This window comes from Tyto alba, unplaced genomic scaffold (assembly GCF_018691265.1).
Source record: "Tyto alba isolate M040663 unplaced genomic scaffold, T.alba_DEE_v4.0 Super-Scaffold_42, whole genome shotgun sequence".
NCBI lineage: Eukaryota > Metazoa > Chordata > Aves > Strigiformes > Tytonidae > Tyto > Tyto alba.
In genome coordinates, this window is record NW_024881318.1 from 16,228,536 (window position 1) to 16,250,497 (window position 21,962).

The 21,962-nt window shown below is 38.5% G+C and overlaps 1 protein-coding gene across 2 annotated transcripts; it reads right to left on the reverse strand.

The window, feature by feature from the left end:
* Positions 1-2,298: 2,298 nt before the first annotated feature.
* Positions 2,299-20,251, reverse strand: C1QTNF3 (C1q and TNF related 3). Of its 2 annotated transcripts, none has more exons than XM_009969098.3 (6): positions 20,061-20,251; positions 14,728-14,839; positions 11,977-12,131; positions 8,310-8,439; positions 6,322-6,421; positions 2,299-4,930 (listed from the first exon to the last, which is right to left on the reverse strand). In XM_009969098.3, exons 1-6 carry the CDS (start codon positions 20,142-20,144, stop codon positions 4,771-4,773), a joined length of 741 nt encoding a protein of 246 aa, XP_009967400.1. In that variant the 5' UTR covers positions 20,145-20,251; the 3' UTR covers positions 2,299-4,770. The 2 variants fall into 2 exon arrangements, with proteins under 2 accessions (XP_009967400.1, XP_009967398.1); XM_009969096.3 differs by having other exon boundaries at positions 19,857-20,234.
* Between the last annotated feature and the right edge of the window lie 1,711 nt (positions 20,252-21,962).

Genomic DNA, 21,962 nt, shown 5'->3' on the forward strand with positions numbered 1-21,962 from the left:
CACATTCACAGGAAACAGAATCTAAGTTGACAAAGATGATTTTAACATGGGTATTTCCATTCTTGGTGTTGTAACAATGTGATCCTTTTAAAACACTTATTTTTGTGGAATTTCTCTTGTCTGCTGGATTGTTTTGAGAAAAACAGTAGAATAAAACTCCATTTGTACAATTTTTCACCAGTTAACACAAGAAGTCTCTTTGTTTAATAAAACCTTGCACCACATGGGTTTTATTATTCTGTGAATGTATGCATGGAGGATGCCATGCCCCATTTCAAATGCAGATACACAATATTGAGCCTCTCCCAGTGTTAGGCGAATGGTCCTGCAAATGCCTTTAGCCCATGACAAGGAGCAATCTCTGAAACTTTTCGTCAGTACTACTTGAAAGTTAGTGCAAGCCAGGGACTGGTCCCAACAGACTGTTTTGCAAACAGACACACTGCTACCGAGGCTGAGAGTTTAATTAGCTTTAACATAGTCAGGTAATAACTCTGGGCCAGATAATAGACTCTAGCACCGTTTTGGTTTTTATTATCAATTTAACCACAGAGCAGGGGGATCAGGCTAGGGAAGCATGGCTCTCCTCTGCTGCAACTTCCCTCTGCTGTGTAATTCCCTCAAGGAAACTCTTTGATAATGAAAATTAACATGGCACTGCAGATGCTCTAACTACTGCTATGACTGTGTGGTTTGGCCCAAAGACTATAGGAGCTGCTGCTCTTTGGTGTAAGAAGGGACTTGGTCATACTAAGAAGTGCACATTTTATTAAGGTCTTTTAATTTATGAAGATAGTTTCTGGAGTTTGCGTCTTTCTTCATTGGAATCCAAGTATGACATGCAGCCTGGAACACTGCTTTGCATAATTCCTTTTGCTGCCTCAGGTTTTTAAATCTGAGCTGATCACTGACGGTTTTTATTTCCTTTGGTTGCTGAAGCAGAATTAACTGCAAAATAGATAGATAAATTTTGCTACTGATTCACCAAAATGAAGAACTGTGAGCCTTTTCACGCACCACTTGTCAGCTCCCTGCATGTTTTGTCCTTATGTCATTTTTTTGGGTTCTGAGCAGAAAACATCATTTTAATAATGTGAGATAAGTAGGAGAAAAACAGTTTTAATAAAAAGTAGGGTGTAATGTAGGAAACTCAATGCAAAATTTCATGGGGAAGTTGAAAGATCTGAGTGAAGAGTGTTTTCCTTATTTTCCCTTTAGAAAACTTACACTCTATTTAAAGACCTCCCTTTGGCTTACAAGGTTTTCAGTGAGACTGAGGATGCAAACTGTTGTCAGTCTAAATTGCTTCCTCAGGATCAACTCAGTCACTCTGAGGCCATGGACTAGCCTCTGAAATTAAAACCACAGATAGATTTTTTTTCTCAAGGATTTCTAATTAAACTGAGCTGCTTTGTGCTTTCTTTAAATACCACTCATGAAACCAGGACCCAGACCTAAGATGTTTTCCTTTGGCTAGGTTTCATTTTAGTTTATGTTTATGTTTTTCTCACACAGAAGTTGTGTTTTACCTCTGCCAAGGGGGTCCAGTCATCACCTCCCAAGTGTCACACAGACCCATTTTGCAAAATGCAGTCCTTAACGCTCCTAACAAAGCTGGAGATGAGAGATGCTACCTGGCAAGGATGTCATGGGGAAGGACAGCAGTCCTGGGTCTCGGGGGACGTGAGGGCCAAGAGTGGGGGCTGCTGTTTCTCACAGAGCAGAACTCAACTTGTCTCGATGTGGGGCAGTGTTTTCTCCTGCTAGGATGCCAGCTTCTACCACGGAGGCAGGATATCGCCTACCAAACCACAGTTCTGGTGGCAGGCAGGGGCTTGCAACTCTTGCAAAGTTTTGGTTAAATTTGGGAGCTCATGAAGTGGGACAAAGAGAGGTATAGATTGGGCTTAGCAAAGACAAGAAGCCATTAAATATACTCCAAATTGCAGCTTTTGTGTTTCCAGAAGGTTTATCACTCGTAACACAAATTACAAGATACCACCTATTTTATAACAGAGGACAAATGTCTCTGGCAGAAGATGTTTTGTCTTGAGCATCTGCTAAGCAAGAGGCTTTCATTTATCAGCAGCAATGGAAAGATGACTAATTTTCATAAACATTTCTGAGAAAAAACCCATACATTCCACATGACTTACTGAATATAAAACTTGATAATTCTGAGGAGTAAAAACACACACAGACAGAGATTTTTACATCAGTTGCTGTATTTTGAAGGATCTTTGAAATTAATACGTAAATTAACAATTTATTTGTTAAGAATTACAACACTCAGTCAGCAGAGATTGCATGCAATATCTTTGCAGAGAAAAGACTGTAGAGATTCCATACAAAAACTAGAAAGTTTCAACCTTAACGTAAAAAACATCTTAGCTTTAACCTCAGAACTGAGACCATGATGCTGTTTAATTGTCAGAAGCCTTTGTGGTCATTCTTAGTTGCTTTCTGCTCTTAACAGGCGAAGTTGCGCAAAACTTGTGAAAACAGCATAAAATGAGAATGACAAAACTCGGCTTCCTTTTATATCACGGCCATTACAAGAAATAATGTAGAGGAACTTAAGATGAGTATATGTATTATAGTTTCTAAGTGCTTTATTCTGACCAAAATGGATTTAAAAAATGGCCATGCCATAAAGGAAAATTAAGTCCCCAAAGGAAACTTTAGGGATTTAAATTTTATATGTGTGTGTGTGTATATATATATATATATATAAGCACATGTAAAATAAATATATTTTGACCCTTAGTGCTGGCTTTCTCACATTCAGTAGCAAAATGAATGCTTAGGAAATACATATTAAGAATATATCCCCATAGTCTCCAAATGATAAGGTCCTTTGTAAATATATATATGAACAAACCAGTATAGTTTTATGTCTATTCATCTTTATTGGGTAAATGTATGTTTTATAAAGTAAGTAAAGAGTCTTAACACAACAGGAAATAATTTTTTCAAGATTTTTCCCACTATGAACATTAGCTCATGATGCCTTATATCTCATACAACTTGTGCACTGATTCCAGAAGTATAATTTTATCTGATTACCTGGTGGGTAGGTTTTAGTTTGAAGGCATGTCAAAATTTTACTAAAATTCTTATTAAAATAACATGGTCCCAGGGTTTGAAAAACTATGTGGTACAAACCTGACCCACATACCTGCCCGATCCACAAAGTTAGCAAAGAAACAATAAAACTCATTGGATGACAGTCCATTAAAGCTAATATTTTCAGTGGTTGATGCATAAAACTAAGAAATCCGAGTCATAATCATCAAGTATCAACATGCATTTTTCATCATAAGATGTGGCTTACATACACTAGGAACACGTACAATGACAAACAAATTCATAGGGCAGATTTTGACTTGGTTGCTCTGTTGTCATACTACTGATACCTGCATCGAATATAAAAGAATTGCAAATATATGTTTTCTTAACCCCACCTGTCTGTTATGCATAACAGGTAATGTCTGGTTAAAATGTAATGTCTGTCAAAATGTAATTTATATTTCATTAGCTTGTATGTGGAGAGCCAGATTGTGCAGAAGATACATTCAAACTTCAGTACTGTCTTAGTATATTTGGTGCTGATTATTATGAAAAGAAAATAGTAAGAAAGGATTTCACATACCCAAATTTTGAAAAACTGGTGGCAAATATTAATGCTGAAGAATGGCCCAGTTTACCGTGACCAGAGCTTTTGAGCCAGCCAGTATTTGCATTTGTTTAAATATTGAGCAGAGTTAGCTGCTGCTTTGCCAAGCTGCAATGTCTGTTCCTGAAATACTAGTTCTTGGAAGTCTGCTAGGAAAACTGTATCAACAACTTCACTGTTGAGTAAATATGAAATATTAAAAGGTACATCCTTCTAAAAGAGATCCAAGCTCCACAAAAGGTGTGTTGCTATGTTTGTGCTGTTAGCATATCCCAGCTTTTCCAGCATATATGCCTCTGCTTTGACACCCTGCATTTAGTTACATCAGGTTTTAACAATTTGAAGGCTGGGAAGAAACATTAGAGTTCCCCTGTCTGATCCCCTGCACACTGCAGGCTGAAATACCTTACCTTCAAGCTGCTACTAAGGCAAGAATTACTACCACACTTTTTCTAAGAAAGAGAGAGTGAGCATAACTATGTACTAAAAATCTATGAAAAATTATGCATTTTCAGAGGTTTAAGATGGGAATGCAATAAACCTGAATCCTTGGCATCTTTATTTTCACATTTTTTTCTTCTATTTATAAAGTTCATTCTAGTCCAGTAAAAACATCTTCCTTTAAACCTGGTCTCAGCTGAGCCTACTTAGAATTCATTCAGGCCTGTTTTCATGATGCAAACTTAAATGCACATGTAATAAGAACTGAATAAATGAACAGAAAAACTTGACTCAATTGTTCAATTCCTGACATATACTTAACTAAAGTATGTTTACAGATACAATGTACTTTACTGTGTAAACTGCTCTCTAAATTATTTAAACTCTTTTTCCTTTGTTTTTCAATTACTTTGGAGAAGAGAACAAGAGCAACATTTAATGATTTACTAGATACAACCCAGATGACAATATATCTTCTGTGAATCTACCCAATGTATTCAGCTCATCTCTGATACACAAAGAGCAACACATTGCATCAAAACAAGCCTTCTTGACCTTTCAGTGTTGTAATGCTACTTCCCAGTCCAGAGAAAAATACCAGTTCCAAAGAAGAAGTTTCCTCAGATAAACATCTATTGGGTTGTTTCTTTTTTTTACTTGGTTTCAAAAAGAAGAAACCCAGCAAAGGTGGAGAAGCGTTGATGGTCCCCATGCAGGGCTCCATTTCCCATTCGCAGCCAAACTTCATCTCCCTTGGCAAGTTTTAGGACTGCACTGTTTCCTGAAGTGTCTGCTTTGCCTTTTGATTCATAGCTAAGGATGAATATTTTAACAAGTCAACTTTTTGGTTTTCAACAATGATCAAGCAAACAACTTACCAAAAAAAAAAAAAAAAAAAAAGAATCCATGAAAGCTTTATGAGGAAATTCTAACATTTTTCTGCATTTGATCTCCTTGTCAAATTTTGTAGCTTACCTAGTTGCATCATTTCATTCCTTTCTGAAATTCTGGAAGTTTAATTTACATATTTTTTTCCAGAGCACAGGAATAAGTCTGTTGTTTAAAGTCAAATTCTGCTTATTCATCGCAATACTCCAGGTTTCCTGTGAAGCTCCTTTTCTCTTGGATTCATGCCAGATAGTTTTAAATGCCTCCAGGTCAGGAGTCTCATATGAGCTGAGCCCTTCTGCTCCCAGCACAGTCAGTGGGCAGTGACAGGCAACTCACTCCATCCTTTCATAGGATAAAGATATGTTTGATGTGGGCTAACCTGCTGGCTTTGCATGAATGTTGGTTCCCTTTTTTCTACCTGTTGACTTTTCTGCCATCAATGCTTCAGGGGAAAAAAAAATGGGCACTTCTTCTTTTGCAGGAAAAATCTATCAGGGATGAAGTACCCTTTGGTGGTGCTTCAGGTACAGGCTGTTGAAGAAACCTGGACAGCTTAAATGAACCTACTATCATCTAAGTGCTTAAAATCCAGTATGATCAATCTAAGCATTTGTGTTTGTTTATTCAGGCTCAGGAGAGAAGCTTGGTTTTGTCATCAGACCCCTGATTGGTATTAAAGAAATAATATTTTCTTCAAACACATATGTTTTTCAGATATCTATCTGTCTACAATCTTCTTGACCTAGTCCTTACAGAAGATGATAAATGAGAAGTGGATCTCGTTCTTGGTGATCCTCCAGCTAACATAAAGGGTTCAGAAACATTTTATTCAGTGTGCTAGTGATAATGAAATCTGTAAATAGAGGACCTTTACTTCTTATTTATCCTTACTACTGCATTTTAAATGCTTTCCACCTTTAAAATTAAGTGCTCTCCCCTATTCTTCAACAAGACTGTAACTGGTTGCTGAACACTTCATTATGCCTTTTCTCTGACAGGCAAAATGAGGATAAAAATATATTTTAGGAAAATGTCAACATGTTGCCACTGGACTCCAACCCTGACTTGCAGTGCTAAATCCTTTCCCCTGAGCTTTGAGGAACTTGTGATCAAGGCTGAATTTTAGGTGCAGGATCTGTGGCAGCTATGATCCAGATTTGCAAGTTGAAGAGGGCAAAATACAATTCTCTGCTGGTTACCTTACAGAATTTCTTCAAAAAAATGAGCAATTTCATCTTTCTTGAAATGTGAGCAAGCTATCACATCTGTGCAAGTATGTCTTTTGCATTAAAATGACCTGGCCCTTCACTTACCTATATAAGCTGAAAACTGTATTACCATTATGCATCAGGTACACATACACTTCCTCCACATCTTCATGTTTCATCATATTGAAGGTGAAGAAGTACACTCCTGAAAAGATTACAAAAAACAATGTATTCGCTTCATAGATGGAGGTAGTCATGCTACAGACTTCTGCTTCTTGCTTAGAAAACATAACAGCTGAGGCCAAAATTGCGCTCCAGTTGTCAGTGGCTATTTTACTTCTGCTTATAGTGTGCCAAAGCCTGATTCATTTTTATTCTGCATATGGCAGAGGTTCAGATACCTCCTGTTCCAGAGAAATGACTGTATTTGAACATGGCAGGAATGCTCATCCCTTCCTTCTCACTGAAAGGGAGATTTCCCGGAAGATGAGTCTGATGACCCTTCTCTCACCCTTTTTTCCTTACCTTCTTGCTCCTGCCCTCTCCCAAAAGGGCAGCCTGCAGGCCAGCCAGGTCTCAGCCTCAGAGGCTGTCAGGCAGCCAGCACATTGCCTGGGTCAGGCAGGGCATGAGTGGCTTCAGCAGCACCCACTGCTGCTCACCTGACCATACAGCATCCTGAACAATGCAGACATAGCCACCACTTTCTCTTCTTGCACAACACACCCTTACCATTACCCGTTTTCTTTTTAGCTCTTTCTCTGTCTGAAAGGTGCCAACAGTGTTGTCAGTGTGACCGCATTACGTGTCTACAAGACTGACCCAGGCAGGAAGACAAGCTCCTGGTTCCTGAACAGTAAATCTGTAGCACTGACCTTCAGTGGGAGCTTGCAGTTTGCTTCAAAGTCATTGAGTCATTGTGGACCAAAGATTATTGACAACCACATACACATTAACCTCAAAAGGAAATAGCTCTGAGGACATACACTCCTAATTGCCAGTAAGATGTGCTACAGCAAGCTTGGAGGGCCTGACCTTTATTTAATCTCTTTTCCCATAGCAGTGAGGAAATTAATAGCAGGGTGAGAAAGGCCAAGTGAAGGAAAGTGTTTTCAGACTTTGCTTAGACACGCATCCTGGTTTCGGTTAGGATAAGGTTAATTTTCACAAGGAGCTGCAAGGGGGCACAGCCAGGACAGGTGACCCAAACCAGCCAAGGGGATATGGGACACCACGCTGACCTCATGCCCAGTATACAACTGGAGGAGCTGCCTGGGGGTGGGGGGTGATCCCAGCTGGGGAAGGGGCTGAGCTGGGGCACTGGCTGGTGAGAAATTGCATTGTGTATCGTTCGATTTATAGGTTCTGTTTCTTAGTATTGTCACTGCTCTCATTTTCTTCTCTTCTTGTGTTGTTCTGTTAAACTCTCCTTATCTCAGCCCACAGGATTTTACTGTTTCCTTTGTTCCCCTCCCAATTCTTGTGGTGGTGAGGGTGAGAGAGCGGCTGCCTGGTGCTTTTGTTGCCATCTGGGCTTAAATCATGACAACATGTTTTTGGTTATGGCCCTGCCTCCCCTGTCTTTCTTTCTGCACCACCGCTGCATAAGCTGGGGTATTGGTGCAGCTGAAAAATAACTCAGGAAAAACTGTAATGCCTCATTTCTGGCCACACGTCTGTTGCCGGCCAGCTCACAGCTGAACTGGAATGGGGGAAGATGGGGATGAAGAGGATGAGTGGAGGCAGGGGGCAGCTGTGAAGCTGCTGCTGCTGCAACATCAAGACCATGGTTACCTCATCACAGTGGCAGAAGGGCTAAAGGTCTCCAAGCAGACAGTCCTGCTCCCTCAACAGCTCTAGCCATGCTTCTTCCTCTTGCCTTTGTGCCAGCACTAGTCTCACTGTCTGGCAAGCCCTCTCTTGGCTTGCTCAGTTTCCAGTTTCATTTTTCCTGAAAGTAGGTAGCAAGAGCTATGCAGAATAAGTCTTATCAGTGCCTTGTGCAACGGCAGTTAACTAGTTTCACATCATTATTGACCATGCTTCTCCCAATAGCTCCCAGAATTGCATTATTTTATTTTGCAAACACTCACCATTCACTGGAGCACCAAATCTCCCAGTCATGACATCAAAAAAGTTCCCAACGTTGGTTTCGACACTACTGAAGATGATCCCACTGTTCTGGTTGCTGAAGTGAGTAGCCATGGAAGCCATGAATGCAACCTACAGAAATGCAGTTCTTATTCAGACAGTTGTTCACGAAATGCATATGTGTAGAGGAAGCAGTTACAGATTTTTTTCCTGTATTTGCAGTCTGTTTATTTTCCTGACAGAGATGTTCTTCTAGGGCCTGTTCCAAGGCCATTAAATTCCAGCAACAAAACTCCCATTGAATGAAACTGGAAGAGGACTAGGCTTCTTACATTCAATTGGGCTATTCATGACTGTAAAGGTAAGTGTATGGGCAAGTGTTTGCAGGTCAGAACCTGCATTTAGGATTTTATTTAAAGTCTCTTTAGAATGATGCAACAGAAAACTAGTACTGAAATGGATGGTGTTTCTGATAAAAGTGATTTAATTAGTTTTTATGTATTCCCCAATGCATTTAGACTGGATATTGCCTTTAACTGAATGTGTGAAATAAATAATGCTTGGTAAAATCCATAAGCATTAGTGTTTCTTCTTAACTATTTTCAGAGATAGATTAAGCATTTTTATTAGAGGTCCTCTAGAAATGCAGTTTCTGGGACTCAACATTCAGTGCTTTTTCTCTCTTACCAGTTGCTTCCTCTCTTACCAGACTGTACCCTCAGTCACAACAGAGTGTGGTGGAGACCAAAAGAGGAAACTAGGAAAGTGAAAACTGTGCTTCAGCTTCATGTTACACTTCTTGCAGTGAGACATGTGGGCCGTGGAAGATGTTGCATAGAAAGCAGTGCAAAATGTCCCACATTGGACAATCCAAATTACCATCAGGAAGATAGCAGGGAACAACCCTGTCAACTTGCATGGGCAGGAAAGGGAGTTATCTCTTCTGTGAGGCTGTGATCCCCCCATCTGACTGTCAATAAACAGGGTTCAGGCAGAATTGCTGTACCTGAATGCCAGAAGGTCACATAGTGACTTGGCATTTTAACTCTGCCTTAACTTTTTAGATGAGGTGTTCAATTACAGTTGTTACTGCCCCTCACAAAAAATAACATTTTTCATGAGATTCCAGTTATACTGGTATTTAAAAAAAACACCCCAGAGTTCTTTTGATTTCAGATCCAGATGAGAACAAAACCAAAACAGGCAAAATCAATGCAAGTCTGGATCCAACAATGGAATTCATTAGCCATCTGCTCAGAAATTTGAGGAGCTCCAGATGTGAGCTGAAAGCTTGGGCTGATTTTCCTTATCCCTGCATGAATGCATTTTCTATGATGGCAAATTGTTAACTTCTTGCTTCTCAGCCAGGATCACATCAAAGTTCATCATGTGTTAAAAGAAAGCAGCTGCAATGGCAGCTTGATGGAATTTATTGCTTTTTGTCTAGATTCCATTTCACATTCTCTTTGGCCCCAACCTACTTTTCTTGGGCTGATCAGAAGAGTTGAAAATGATGTCTTTTCTCCCTAGGTTTCATTTTGAAGTAGCAGATCAACATGGACACACCAAGCCTCTCAAAATAATCCTGTGCTTAAAACAGTATTATATTCAAAAGTGTTTTCCCCTCTACTTACCCCCATTCTAAAACTCTTAAGCATGATGCTAACAAGAAATTATATGCTATATGGTGTAAAGAATTTTAAAACACATCTGTTAAAAAGGGTGATGGAATTTTACTTGGAAATAGGTATTGCAATATGAGCTTTTGTTATTCATGCTCTTTCATTATTCAGTTTTTAATTAAATTACTACCACTATATTTATGTAAGAAAAAAATGCTGATAGTTAATTTTAAAATTGCAAAAGTATTTATGTTGACTGTAATTACAAGTATGTTTTTAAGATATTCAACCATAATGTTAATTCCAGTTAATTCTTTGAGAACGCTAAAATAATTCTATTTCATTACAAAGGTTCAGTAATTTTGGAAACCATTTTCGTTGTGAATTATATTGTCTGCAGTTATTCCATCTTCATGCAACATAGGATGGAGAATTCAAACATACACAGTGCCAAGAAATCCAAAGCCATTTTCCCACACTGCATGCATTGGTTGTACTGTTGATTTTGCTGTTAATTTGCATGCCTTTTATGAGGATATGAAACATATATGAATGACTTATTTGGAAACACTATCCTTCAGTTAAAAGGTGTAGATCTGTAAATAGATCAGATCTTCAGTTTTCCACATAGAGTGGAAGTGGGATTTCTTTCTGTGTGTGTTTGCTATATCCCATTTTGTCCCTTTTGTGATGGACTTGGTTTGGGGGTTACAAATCAGATCAAGCCATTAAAATGTGTACACACGATTGAGGATGTCAACTCCCTTATAGTTTCTGGGGATCTATATATTCTGTGGTGTCTGAAGTCCCATTTACCCAGAAGCAGCAGTGACTACCAGATTAAGCTGAGTTGCTCTTCTAGGTGGGAGCTTAGGTGCTTCCCTCACATGTAGGCTTTCTGGAGCTGAACCTGACCACAGTCACTTGCCCACGCAAATGCATCTAGTGCCACCTGAAATACTCTTGGATTCCCCAACATGGGGCTGGCTGATCTGACCTACAGAAGCCCCTTTCACGGTGGCAGCTGGAGACCAGGAGGGATACATCTCAAAGGCTTGCCTTAGCTGTGCTACATCACAGAGATAGTAAAGTTTTCCTGCTATTCCAGGTGAACTGTTCATGTATTGCTACACTGCAGTATACAGTGTGAACAACACTCTTAAACTCCTTTTGGAACAGCAACCAAGGGTCTTAGTTATTCAAGTCCCACTTACTTTTCGTTGCCTTAAGAACAGGACTACACTACTTCTCCACCATATTCAAGGTACATACATATATACATTACCTCTCTGCCACCTTCCAGATTGCTGGGACATGAAGAAGCTCTAATCCAAAGGCTATGCAACTATTCCAACACAGCTCTGAGCCCAAACAAGTTTAGCACATCCCTCAACAGAGCTTATCAGCTCAGGCTTGAACCCAGGTTTTAATGCTCATATGGCCTTTGGGTAGTTCATTCATAGGCGGAACCGACATGCTTTTCAAAATATTTAAGGTATCTAAACATATAAAACCATGGCTACTGAGGGGTATTTTTAAAAAAACCAGAGGACTTATGTCAGAACTTGGAGGTTTTGACCCGATACTGTGAGAAGTTGGATACATATGCTTCTGAGAATCTCACAAAGCCTGACTGACCTGAGAAGAACAGGCCTGAGAGGCTCCTCTACTCTTTTCATATGCCATAGGAAGTGTAGTTATGTATGTGATACAACTTCATAGAAAAATTATAGTCCCCACTATTCTCCTTTAATGACACAGATACTGGCTTTCTGCCCTAAAAGGGAACCAAAGAAGTTTCTTCCTGCCCATTTCTCAGCTGGATTCTTACTCTAAAGAAAGACTAACCCCTGATGTCTTTCTTGTCTGTGAAGATCTGGCAGAACACCTTTGTCAGTTACGACAAGGACTATATATGTCTCTCACTGTATTAATTTACAGGGGGATTTGCTTCTTAAGTATCTTACAGTAGTTAGATGCTGTTTTTCAGAGAAGAAAACCATAACCTGAGAACTGCTGCAGCCAACAGAAGACAGAGATTTTGTACCTGTAGCTCTGGGGGAATCCCAGGGTAGCCCTTCTCGCCTTTGGGTCCATGATGGCCACGCTCTCCCCTTGGTCCCATATCTCCTTTGTCTCCCTTCTCACCTTTGGCTCCTTCCTGGCCAGTTGCTCCATTATTTCCATTGTTTCCATGATTTCCTTAAAGCAAACAGAGCTTTCTGTTTAACTTAAATAATTTCATGTAATATATTTTAACAGATAGTTGTGACAGAGTCCTTTCCACCAGTTTGCAATACATGGACTTTTCAGTACCATAAAAGCCAGATTGAGCTGCGATGGATAAGAAACAGCTGTGTGGTTAAGATGAAGGTGAAAGTTTTGATGAGCAAGATTCCAGAAGGGTATAGACTGATGTTTAAGAGTTAACCCTCATGCTATCTTGGTGTTGCTGTATAAACTGTGGATGTCTCAACATACTGTATTGTTGGAAAAAAAAATGCAAGAACAAGACCTCAGTGATTGTGAGGCTCAAGGAAAGCAAAAACCACTGCCTATGGACATATACCAGGTAGCCTGCATAAGTACTCTTGCCTTTCATTTTGCGTAAATACTTATTTCCTGATAATCTGACCTAATTAGAATAGGATAAGATAATTTTGTATAGCATTTTTCTATTTTTAAGGTATGTATACACAAATAAAGAATGGCTGTAGCCTTAAACTGTCTAAATGATCCATCTGTGCCAACCAGGAGAGTGTGCATTCTCAGGTACTGGTTAGCTTGAAGGGGTTGATTGATTGAATATTCCTAGATTTAAAGAAAGATAATTTTTTTATAATGAAGCTTTTCTGAGATAGCTTCTTGTAAAAAGAGTCATTATAAAAATATATTCCTACATCTGCAGTATTACTTACTTGATGTTTTCTGAGGAAATGACTGAGCAAATTTTAAAGTTGGCTAGAATCACTGAGCAATTATTATGCCTACCTGAAACAAAAGCCTGACCTTTCCGTTAATTACTCAGGGGACTAATTAGTGTCATCATTATTCTAATTCTACCTGAACTGAAATTGGATTTGACACTCTGTTCTGATTAGTGACTCTGGTTACGAATTTACAAGAATGGTGTTGTCTAAGATCAAATCTAATAATAAAGTGATTCTTCAGAGTTTTTGTACTGAGAAAAAAAAAATACTTCAAGCAAATAAGCTAAATGGTAGAAGAAATTAAGCAAATTTTTGTTTGGATAGAGAAATCAATAACTCAAAAATAACAAGAATTATCCTTCATGTAAAGCCAGAACTACTTCTGTACCAGTTCAGAACAGAAGTTTGCAAGTGACATTTGATTCAATCAAGGGAAACGCAGCTTTTCCCCTTACAGGCACAATTATATGAAATGCAGCAGATGAACAAGATAGAGAAATTCCAGGGTGCAGAATCTTGCTGTTGGCCATACATTTGTGGCATACTGTGGTGACAAGGAAGTGTGACTGAGATATGTCATCGCATGAGGAAAGGGCAAAGCTGGGACAGGGCTGTGGCCCAGTATGTCCACTGCAGCCTTGAAAGTGTGGGTCTAATACAAAATCATGTCCTGCTTCTAAGAAGACAACAGTTTATCCATATGTAGTGCAATATTTTTGCATAAGTGGTCTCACCATTAAATTTCTCTTACTTCTGTAATGGTCAGTGGTATTTTTATAAAGTGTTGATGCATGAATAGATCACAGCAGGCTAACACCAAAAATGCCTATGACCTTATTTTGCCCAATACCCCAAATATGTCAAAGTAACAATTTATTTCAATATTTTGCTAACTGAGGCTAGTTCTTGAGACACTTCATTCACTTAGATATAACTTCATAACAGTCAGATTTAACTGTTACTCTAAACTGTTTCTACCAAAAATCACTACATTTGTGTGTGTGTGTGTGTGTGTATGGTTATCTATCATGTCTGTTACTGGCAGTACATTTGTGAGACAGAAGGATTATGAAATTGCATTTTTATCATCATAACATAAGATGTAAGCTTTTGAAGATGAGACAAATCTGCCAGTCAGTGTCATGTTCATTTACGTTATACATCTGCTTTAAAACGGTGATTTTCAAATCCCTGAAAGTAGCTGCTGTAGCAAACTTACACCAACATGAAACTAACTACCTTTTTCCCTTCTCTGGACTCTTATTTTTCCACACCAATTATCAGATCAAAGTATAGCTTTTTTGTGTGTATCCTGTTCTTCTGTGTGCATTTTTAAGGGGAAAAAAAAAAAAAAAAAAAAAGTACTTTTTATACTTTTTATTATGGAAGACAAGAAGAAAGAAAGAAAAGAAGAAAGTTCTATGAAAGAATAGAAGCATTTGTATCTCTCTAAATATTGGCTAGCAGTATGCTAGATGAAAAAAATCTCCTGAATACAGTATACAATATCATAGCTGGATATTCAAAGGTGATCACAATAATCAGCTCCAGGGAACAAGTTCTTCCAACTTTAATGGAAGCTTCATGCTCCTTTAAGAAGAGAGACCAGTTTGCCCTAGAAATGTAATAAGATTACTTTCAGTATGGATTTTTGAAAGCTGAATTTTAATAACGAATCGGTTTTCACTGGAAAAGACTTTAGAGTCTACTTGAAAATCTGTGTCTCCCCAGAAATTACAGAAAAACTTGTTCCTGAATCCATCCCCAAATACTGATGTTTGGACCACTCACTGATATTTCATAGAATAGCCTGTAATTTATTGCATATAATTAGACTGATCAAGAAATGAATTAACCTTCATCTTTACCTGGCATCCCAGGGGGCCCAGGAGGTCCTGGGGGCCCTTGGTAGAGTCGAACTCCAAAGTCACCACGACAGCAGGAACTACAGTCTGGATTCTGTGGTCCAGTTTGTGGGGGCTAAGTGCACAAAAATAAGCTTTAAGTAACTCATTCATGGACGGCATCAATCATATGCATGTCGGTTACAGGGTATTCATTATATATTCTCTGTTTATGTATTTGGCAAGTTTTCAAAACACTTCTTATCTGGGCTGAAATCTCCCATACTTGAGTTGTCACTGAAGATGTTATTTTTGAAAGATTTAAGGGAATAGCTCCTCAAGTGTTCTAAGAGCTATATGAGTACTAAAAAAACAACTTGTCCTGTCAAATAATGAGAGGTTTGAAAATAAAATAATACCAAGTAATAAAAGATAGATGAATATTTCAATTAGGTTCCTATCCTGCTTTTCACTGATCCCACATTTCAGCTGATCTTTGTTGACAAACAAGCCTATGTACAAGCGGTGGGACACAAAAGTCTTTATTTGACCTTCAGCAATGAACTATTCTCTACTAAACAAAGAAAACTCTGTTGGACCACCTGAAGAAGATGTCAAAAAATGTGTAGCATAGTCCTCCTGTTCATGGCCCCAGACTTGCATATTTACAGGCTACTAAAGTTGGGAGGATCTAAAAAAGTGCCAAGATACATGACAAAAATTTGAACTGCCCACAGCACCTAGTGTTAGGGGCATTTGACTATTTGTGGTTGTGTGTGTGTGACTATGAAAACCTGTTTATATGCTGAAACTAATATAGCAGCATAAATAAACAAATTGGTTTATTATACACAGCTCAGCTACTGTAGTAATAGTTTGATGATAGTCTTGTTTCAGTGCTTTTCTTTCCCATATTACTGTATTTATACTAATGGAGTCTCATTCAATCCTGGCTGGTTTTTGTAACTAGGCTCTTGCGATGATATAGCAGTCACAAATTTTCCAATGGGTCAGCTGAGGTAGAGCTCCAGGGTTTTATTTTATTTTTTTTACTTCCTTCTCATTTCTACCTCTTTATTTATTTTTTTTTTTTTTTCCTACAATTCTTTGCTATTATCCTGAGGTACAAATCTGCAGTTCTTCAATTCTGGAGGGGGATAGTTACACCAGTCTACTACTTTTCTCTAATCATTCTACTATTTGTCTTCCTTTCCTTTTCACCTTTATCATCCTCAAACTGCTTTCCTAATGCGGACCTCTTGGTTTAATGGCAGCAAATGAGCCTCTGGTGGAATGGGAGCTGCCACATGAACATAGAGATGTTCTGTATTCCTCCCCCAAGTTCATCAGATGGCTTAATCTGAAGAACTGAAGCTTTCTGCCTGTGTTTTGAACAATACCAAGCATACCTCCAGAACTCATTAATTTCAAGAGGCTTTGGGAGTTTATGTTTATGGATACAGGAAACCCCTTTCATGCCACCAAAATACTGCAACTCATCCAATGGTGTAGACACATGCCCTCTTCAGCTGGAACCACCAACAAAGATACCATGGGAATAAAGGCTGACCTGACAGTTCAAAAAATGTGCTTCTTATTCAAAGTTATGGAAATGGTAAGACTTATCAACGGGCAGAATATTCATGGAGTTTTGGTCAATACTATGCTTTTTACCTTGATTTTGGATAAGGTCTATACTTTATGAAAAAAAATATTTCTGCCTTTTGGACTGTCTGTTCCTGAAGAACCTGTTTGTATTTTTCTTGATGTTTTATCTCTCTCAGTTGTTAGGAAGAACATAGTTGACAGTCACTAAACATGCTGTTTAAAGCTTTCCTAATATCAGAGAAGAAGTAGCCCTGCTTTCAGCTCATTTTCAGTCCTTAAAGGGGAGCCAAGTACAAGAGGACTAGAATTGCACAAGCATTTTGCACCACATTAAATGCTAACGTTGAGTGTTGCATCAAGATTAAAATCTCCGGGTCTTTTTTGATAGTCCTTCATATTCATGTTAGATGAGAAGGCAAACTATATACACACTTGCCAAGAGCAAATAGCTCCTATCAGCCTAGAAATATCCCAACACTTAGAACTGTGGATTGTAGGTAAGGGAAGGCATGAATCCAGCAAACTGGACTGCATGTGAGACTCTCTCTGTGCAGGTACGATTTGCTTTTTTACCCAGTGCACTGAAATCCTGAACAACATTATTAGCTAACTAACTATGTTATCATAAAATAGATCCTAGTGCTGGTCATAACCAAATGCTATTTGGCATTACCTCTCAAAAATGTCAACAGGTTATTACATGTGAAATGAGGCAAGTCCTGCCAGCCTGGTTGTATGACAACAGTTCCACTGACTTCAAAATAACTACTTAAGCAAGTCATAAAGTAGTATTGACTTGCTATCTTTACTCATCCTTTGACTAGGAGGAACAAAGTGTTCACAGTCAGCTGCCAAGAACAATGAATATTCAGGATACTTTTTTAATCTCTAAAAACAGACAACTTCATGAAGACTACATTTAAAGGAAGAACCTGTTCCTAGAGTAAAATTACACTCAAATGGGACACAGAGATTAATTACAACCTAGTTGGCAAGGTGTCCTATGCAACCATTTACACATAAATTTTATTGCACAATGAATCTTTGGCATTGCTCTCAGAACATGAACATGATTTAGGACCTTGTGAAATGCATCTGCCACATTGATATCCTAATAACAGATAGAAAACTGGAAATATTTCTGAGGCTATTTGCTGAATTCCCTATGATTTAGTATGTAGGAGGCAGTTCAAGGCAAAAGATGTTCTATAAAATTCCCTCAAGTTAAAGCTGTGAATGAATCATAACTGGAGACCCAGCCCTTTTTCACTCCCTGATTAATTTCATGGGTTTCTGTTATATTGTCTAAGACAGCGCAGAAGACAAGTAATATACATCCACCATTCTTGGCTCCTGTTCTGAATGCAAAATAGCATGTATGTGTATATGGGCACTAAGGTCCTGCATGCCTCTTCTCTAGCAAAGAATTAAACAAACTAAAATTGCCGAAATTCAGGGTAAAACACCAGGAGGTTGAGGGACACCTGAGGTTTTCAAAGAGCAACCTGAAAAGGAAGATTGTGTCTGGCATGGCTTTCCCCAGTCACTAAGAGTTCTTGAGCTTGAGAAATGAACATTATATTTATGTAAGTTACCAGCAGTGTGTAAACTGACCTTGCACCCAATACAGCAAAGACAAATGCTATTGTCTCTATTCCATGACAGGGAATGGGACTGTTAAAACACTTTAGCAGGAGTGTAAAATTCTCCAGCCAGAGCTAAGACAACTAAGAAAGTAGAGACTGAGAGATAAAACAGCTTTCAGAGAGCTCAAGGGGAAGAAAGAGGTTTGACATGAATTAAAACATGTCTGTGCCACCTTTGCTCCTCCTCTGGCTGGAAATCCCTGGAGTCTGGAGATGGAAAATACCTATTACGTCAGCCACTCTGTGATGGATTATCCCTGTCATGCACCTGCTAGTGCTCCATTTCATTTCAGTAAGCCAAAAATTGCATCATTTCCACAGCAAAGATTGCTTCTAGAGGGTGTCTGGCAGGTAAATGACTGCCATCAGCTGTACTCAGACTTGCTGGGCTCAGTTTTAATGTCACAGCCTCTTACCCCAGCAGGTACCTCCAAACATCTTGCATAAAACTCTGGTGAGAGACACATGCACCCCAAACACAGCGACACTTTCTGTAAGGGAGAGCTAGACCCCTCAAAAAGTTGTAATTTTGTATTAAATCCTGCATTATCTGAAATTATGTTGAGTTAAAGAGAAATACTATTTAAGTACCAATAATACATATAGTATGCAGCTGCACAATTCTCTCTGCAGTAGAAAGGTATACACACACTAGCTGGCTCATTGGACTATATACCTGATGGTTTACAGTTTGTATACCGCAAGTGCAGTTTAACATACTTACAATCAAATAACTGTTTTGCTGAGTGCACTGAAAAAAATATAACTACTGCCCAAGAAATATTAAATGCAAAGAACTACACAATTTAAATACAGGGAATATAGTGGCGTATTAAACCTATTTCTATACTTGGGTGTGTTTCAGTTCTTCAAGCCTAGGACAGGACTAAAATCAAATCTATTCTCTGCTTATTGTGAAGTAGGTTACTATTCAACATTTGTCGGCATGTCCATAATATTTTGAATTCAAAATATCACAGTTTGATCAGAAAGAGTTTTAAAAAACAAATGATAAATGGTGAACTATACAGGACTTAAACATTTGTATCAGCAATAGGAATAAAACATTCATGTTTTTGTTGTTTCTAAGAAACATCAATCAATAAAAACTTAATTTGAGTGGAATTTTGTTTTGCGTACTGCTAGAAAAAGCTTCATCTTCTGCCCTTCAGATTTTTCCTTTTAAATTTGGACCACAATATTTTATGTATAATCAAGTTGTGCCATTTTCCCTTTGCTGTGAGCTATTAAATCTAATATCTAAAATGCCATATAAAAGGCATTAAAAGATTCACAGTTTCAAATGCAGATACTACATATTTAGTTTCATTTTGAGCCTTTTTTCCTCTGAAACTGTCAAGTTGATATATATTATTAGATCTACTCATTACATTATTATCTCTTTTCTTCAAGCTATTCCTTGGAATAAATTTTTTGAACATTCAGAATTTCATTATGTTTGTCTCAAGCTCAAAAAATATACCTTATGTATATAATTTTCAAGTAAAGTTATTTTCTGCTAATTGAATCTTTCCAAATATCTCTATAAATTCTGTAATTTTCCTTCACATCCAAATGAATTAACAGAATATAAAACTTTAGTATATTAAATAAGTAATGCCTTGAAATAGTTAAGAGACTATGTATCAGAATGTAGGATTGCACAGGACCACAGTTTCAGTAAACCACAGGGCTGTTGTCTATGTAGAAATCAGTGTCCCCAACCACTGCTGGTTCTACCAGCTCGTTAAAAGATCCTACAAAGCAACCCAGCAGGATACAGACCAATATACAGCTTTAATAAAAATAATTTCATATATATATCACTAATAAACTTAACACAAAAAATTAAAATCTCAGTAGCTTTAAAGATATCTTTAAAAGATTAATTCAGAGTACCTGGACTCTATCTGAGGTAGTCAGTTCTACATCATCTACCTCTGGTCTCAGGACTTTTTGGTCTGTAGAAGTGCTATTATCAACAGTCCACTCTATAAGTTGACTCCGCTGTTTCAATATTTCCCTGCTTCTGGAACCTTTATGGCCAGTCTGGTGGTGACTTTGCAATACTTTGGCCACTGGTTTATAAGATCTTCTGCTCACCTCCATGTATTCATCTTGACACAGGCAAAATGGAAGAAAAAATAAAGCCAGTAGATGCCAACTGATGAAATCCTTCTCTGCCATGTTATTCAAAATAATTTTGCAGGAGTCCAGCAAATGTCTTACAGAAGGAGAACCTCTTTGCTGCACCAGTAGTTATATGGTCCTTTCAGCTTTTCCACTAGTAAACCTGGCACTGAGACTAGTACCAGGTTTTATACGGTTGCGTGCAATAAATAAAACTAAAAATGCCAAAGTGACAGGATCCTTCATCCAAAATCAGTCATGCTCCTTTAAACAAACCAGGCATTATTCACTACCACAAGGAAAATTGATTTGTATGCTGGAAATGACCACAGCATTTAACGGACTCCCGTGGTTCCTATTTGGGGGCATTAAAAAATGTAGCACCTTTTCTTTGGCATGTTTTTGTTTAAGTGTGAAAAAATGTAATGGAAATGGAGAACATGTGGCTAATGGTTTACGCTCCTTGATTAGACATGGAAAGGCTGTGAATTCACACTCTTAAATGTCTTTTGGACACAGTCACCTTCCTTATTTGCCAGGAAATTCACACACACAACTGCGTCAGCCCAGTCTGAAAAATCCTTCCAAGAGCAATTAGGAAACAAAAGCACAAGAGGAGCTTTAGCATATGATCCTGACCCAATGGCTGTTTCTGACTATGCTTTTCATTCACTAAAAGAAAAATATTGAATTTCTGTCAGTTAGCCAAATGGTGGAAGGAGACTGGGTGAGTAACTCTGAAAAACTGGATTGAATTCAGATTCAGAGAGCCCCATTTCTCAGCATTAGTTCAACCTACTCAGCCAGGTGATATTTTTTCCCTTGAGTTCCCAGTGTTTTCCTAAATGCAACTGCCAAACCAAGTTTTATATCTTCACTGCCAAGTAAATATAAATTTACCAGGGGCTTATTTCAGACTAAACGAATAAAATTATATAGGTATAACAATATCCTTATTGTATTTTTTGAACCACCCACTAGTATCCTCTAGAAAGCTACAACTGCAGAATGCCATTCTGCAAATGCATACACATCCACACGCACACCCAGCCTTCCCAAGAGCAAGTAGCTCCTTGGCCTGTGAGAAACACCTCACCAGTACATGGCTACAACATGACTGAAGGCATCAGTCCCAGGGAATGATCCCTGGCCCCACAGTGTGATGGACTGGCTCATGCTCAAGTTGCTCAAGGCTGACCACCCTGATTAACGTTTGGCTGGGCGTCCTCTGTCAGCTCTCAGGTGCACTGTGGCCCTAAATTATCCCACTTTTTTTCTTTTTTAAAAATGTTTCCTTCCTGTTCAGTTGCCTGATGAAATGTGAGGGTTGTGGTGCAGGGTGCTACAGTGGATGTTTTTAGAGCATGAGGCTGATGTTGTATGTCCAAGGATGCGATGTGAGGGAATGGGGAGCACTGGCAGCATGTTGGGATAGTGTTGAAGGTTTCATTCTTCCAAAAGGTAGTCTCTGAAGTTAAAGATCCACAAATATCACCCAGGCTTAATTTTCAGGGGGGAATGGTGCACTCCAAAAGACATCCGTGTCTTCTGGCTTCATGCTTTTGTTGTATTTATTGCTCTTATTTTGAAGATTTAATGGCAGTACTCTTAATTAACTTTCAGTGAAATCTTGGATTCTCATGCCAGGTATTCAGGAACATTGAATAGCACTTCATAAATTATCTCTTGAGCCTTATTTTAGTGTATAAATATTAATTAAATAAATAGACTTGCAGAAGACGCTTGTTAGCCCATGCTTTATGACTACTGAAAATCCTGATTTTTATGAAATGCAAATATTCCAGTTATTTCACTCGACAAGGAAAGAGGGAAAGGAATTTATTGGAGAGTGAAGGAAGACTTCTGAAAACACAG

What these genes read in the sequence shown, in the direction of transcription:
- C1QTNF3 (XM_009969096.3), bottom strand. Translation starts at nt 20,144, where the DNA reads ATGGCAGAGAAGGATTTCATCAGTTGGCATCTACTGGCTTTATTTTTT. An exon ending in CTACCTCAGATAGAGTCCAG is followed by an intron (nt 14,840 to 19,856) that starts GTACTCTGAATT and finishes TTGTGCACTTAG; the next exon opens with CCCCCACAAACTGGACCACA. An exon ending in TGGGCCCCCTGGGATGCCAG is followed by an intron (nt 12,132 to 14,727) that starts GTAAAGATGAAG and finishes GTTTGCTTTAAG; the next exon opens with GAAATCATGGAAACAATGGA.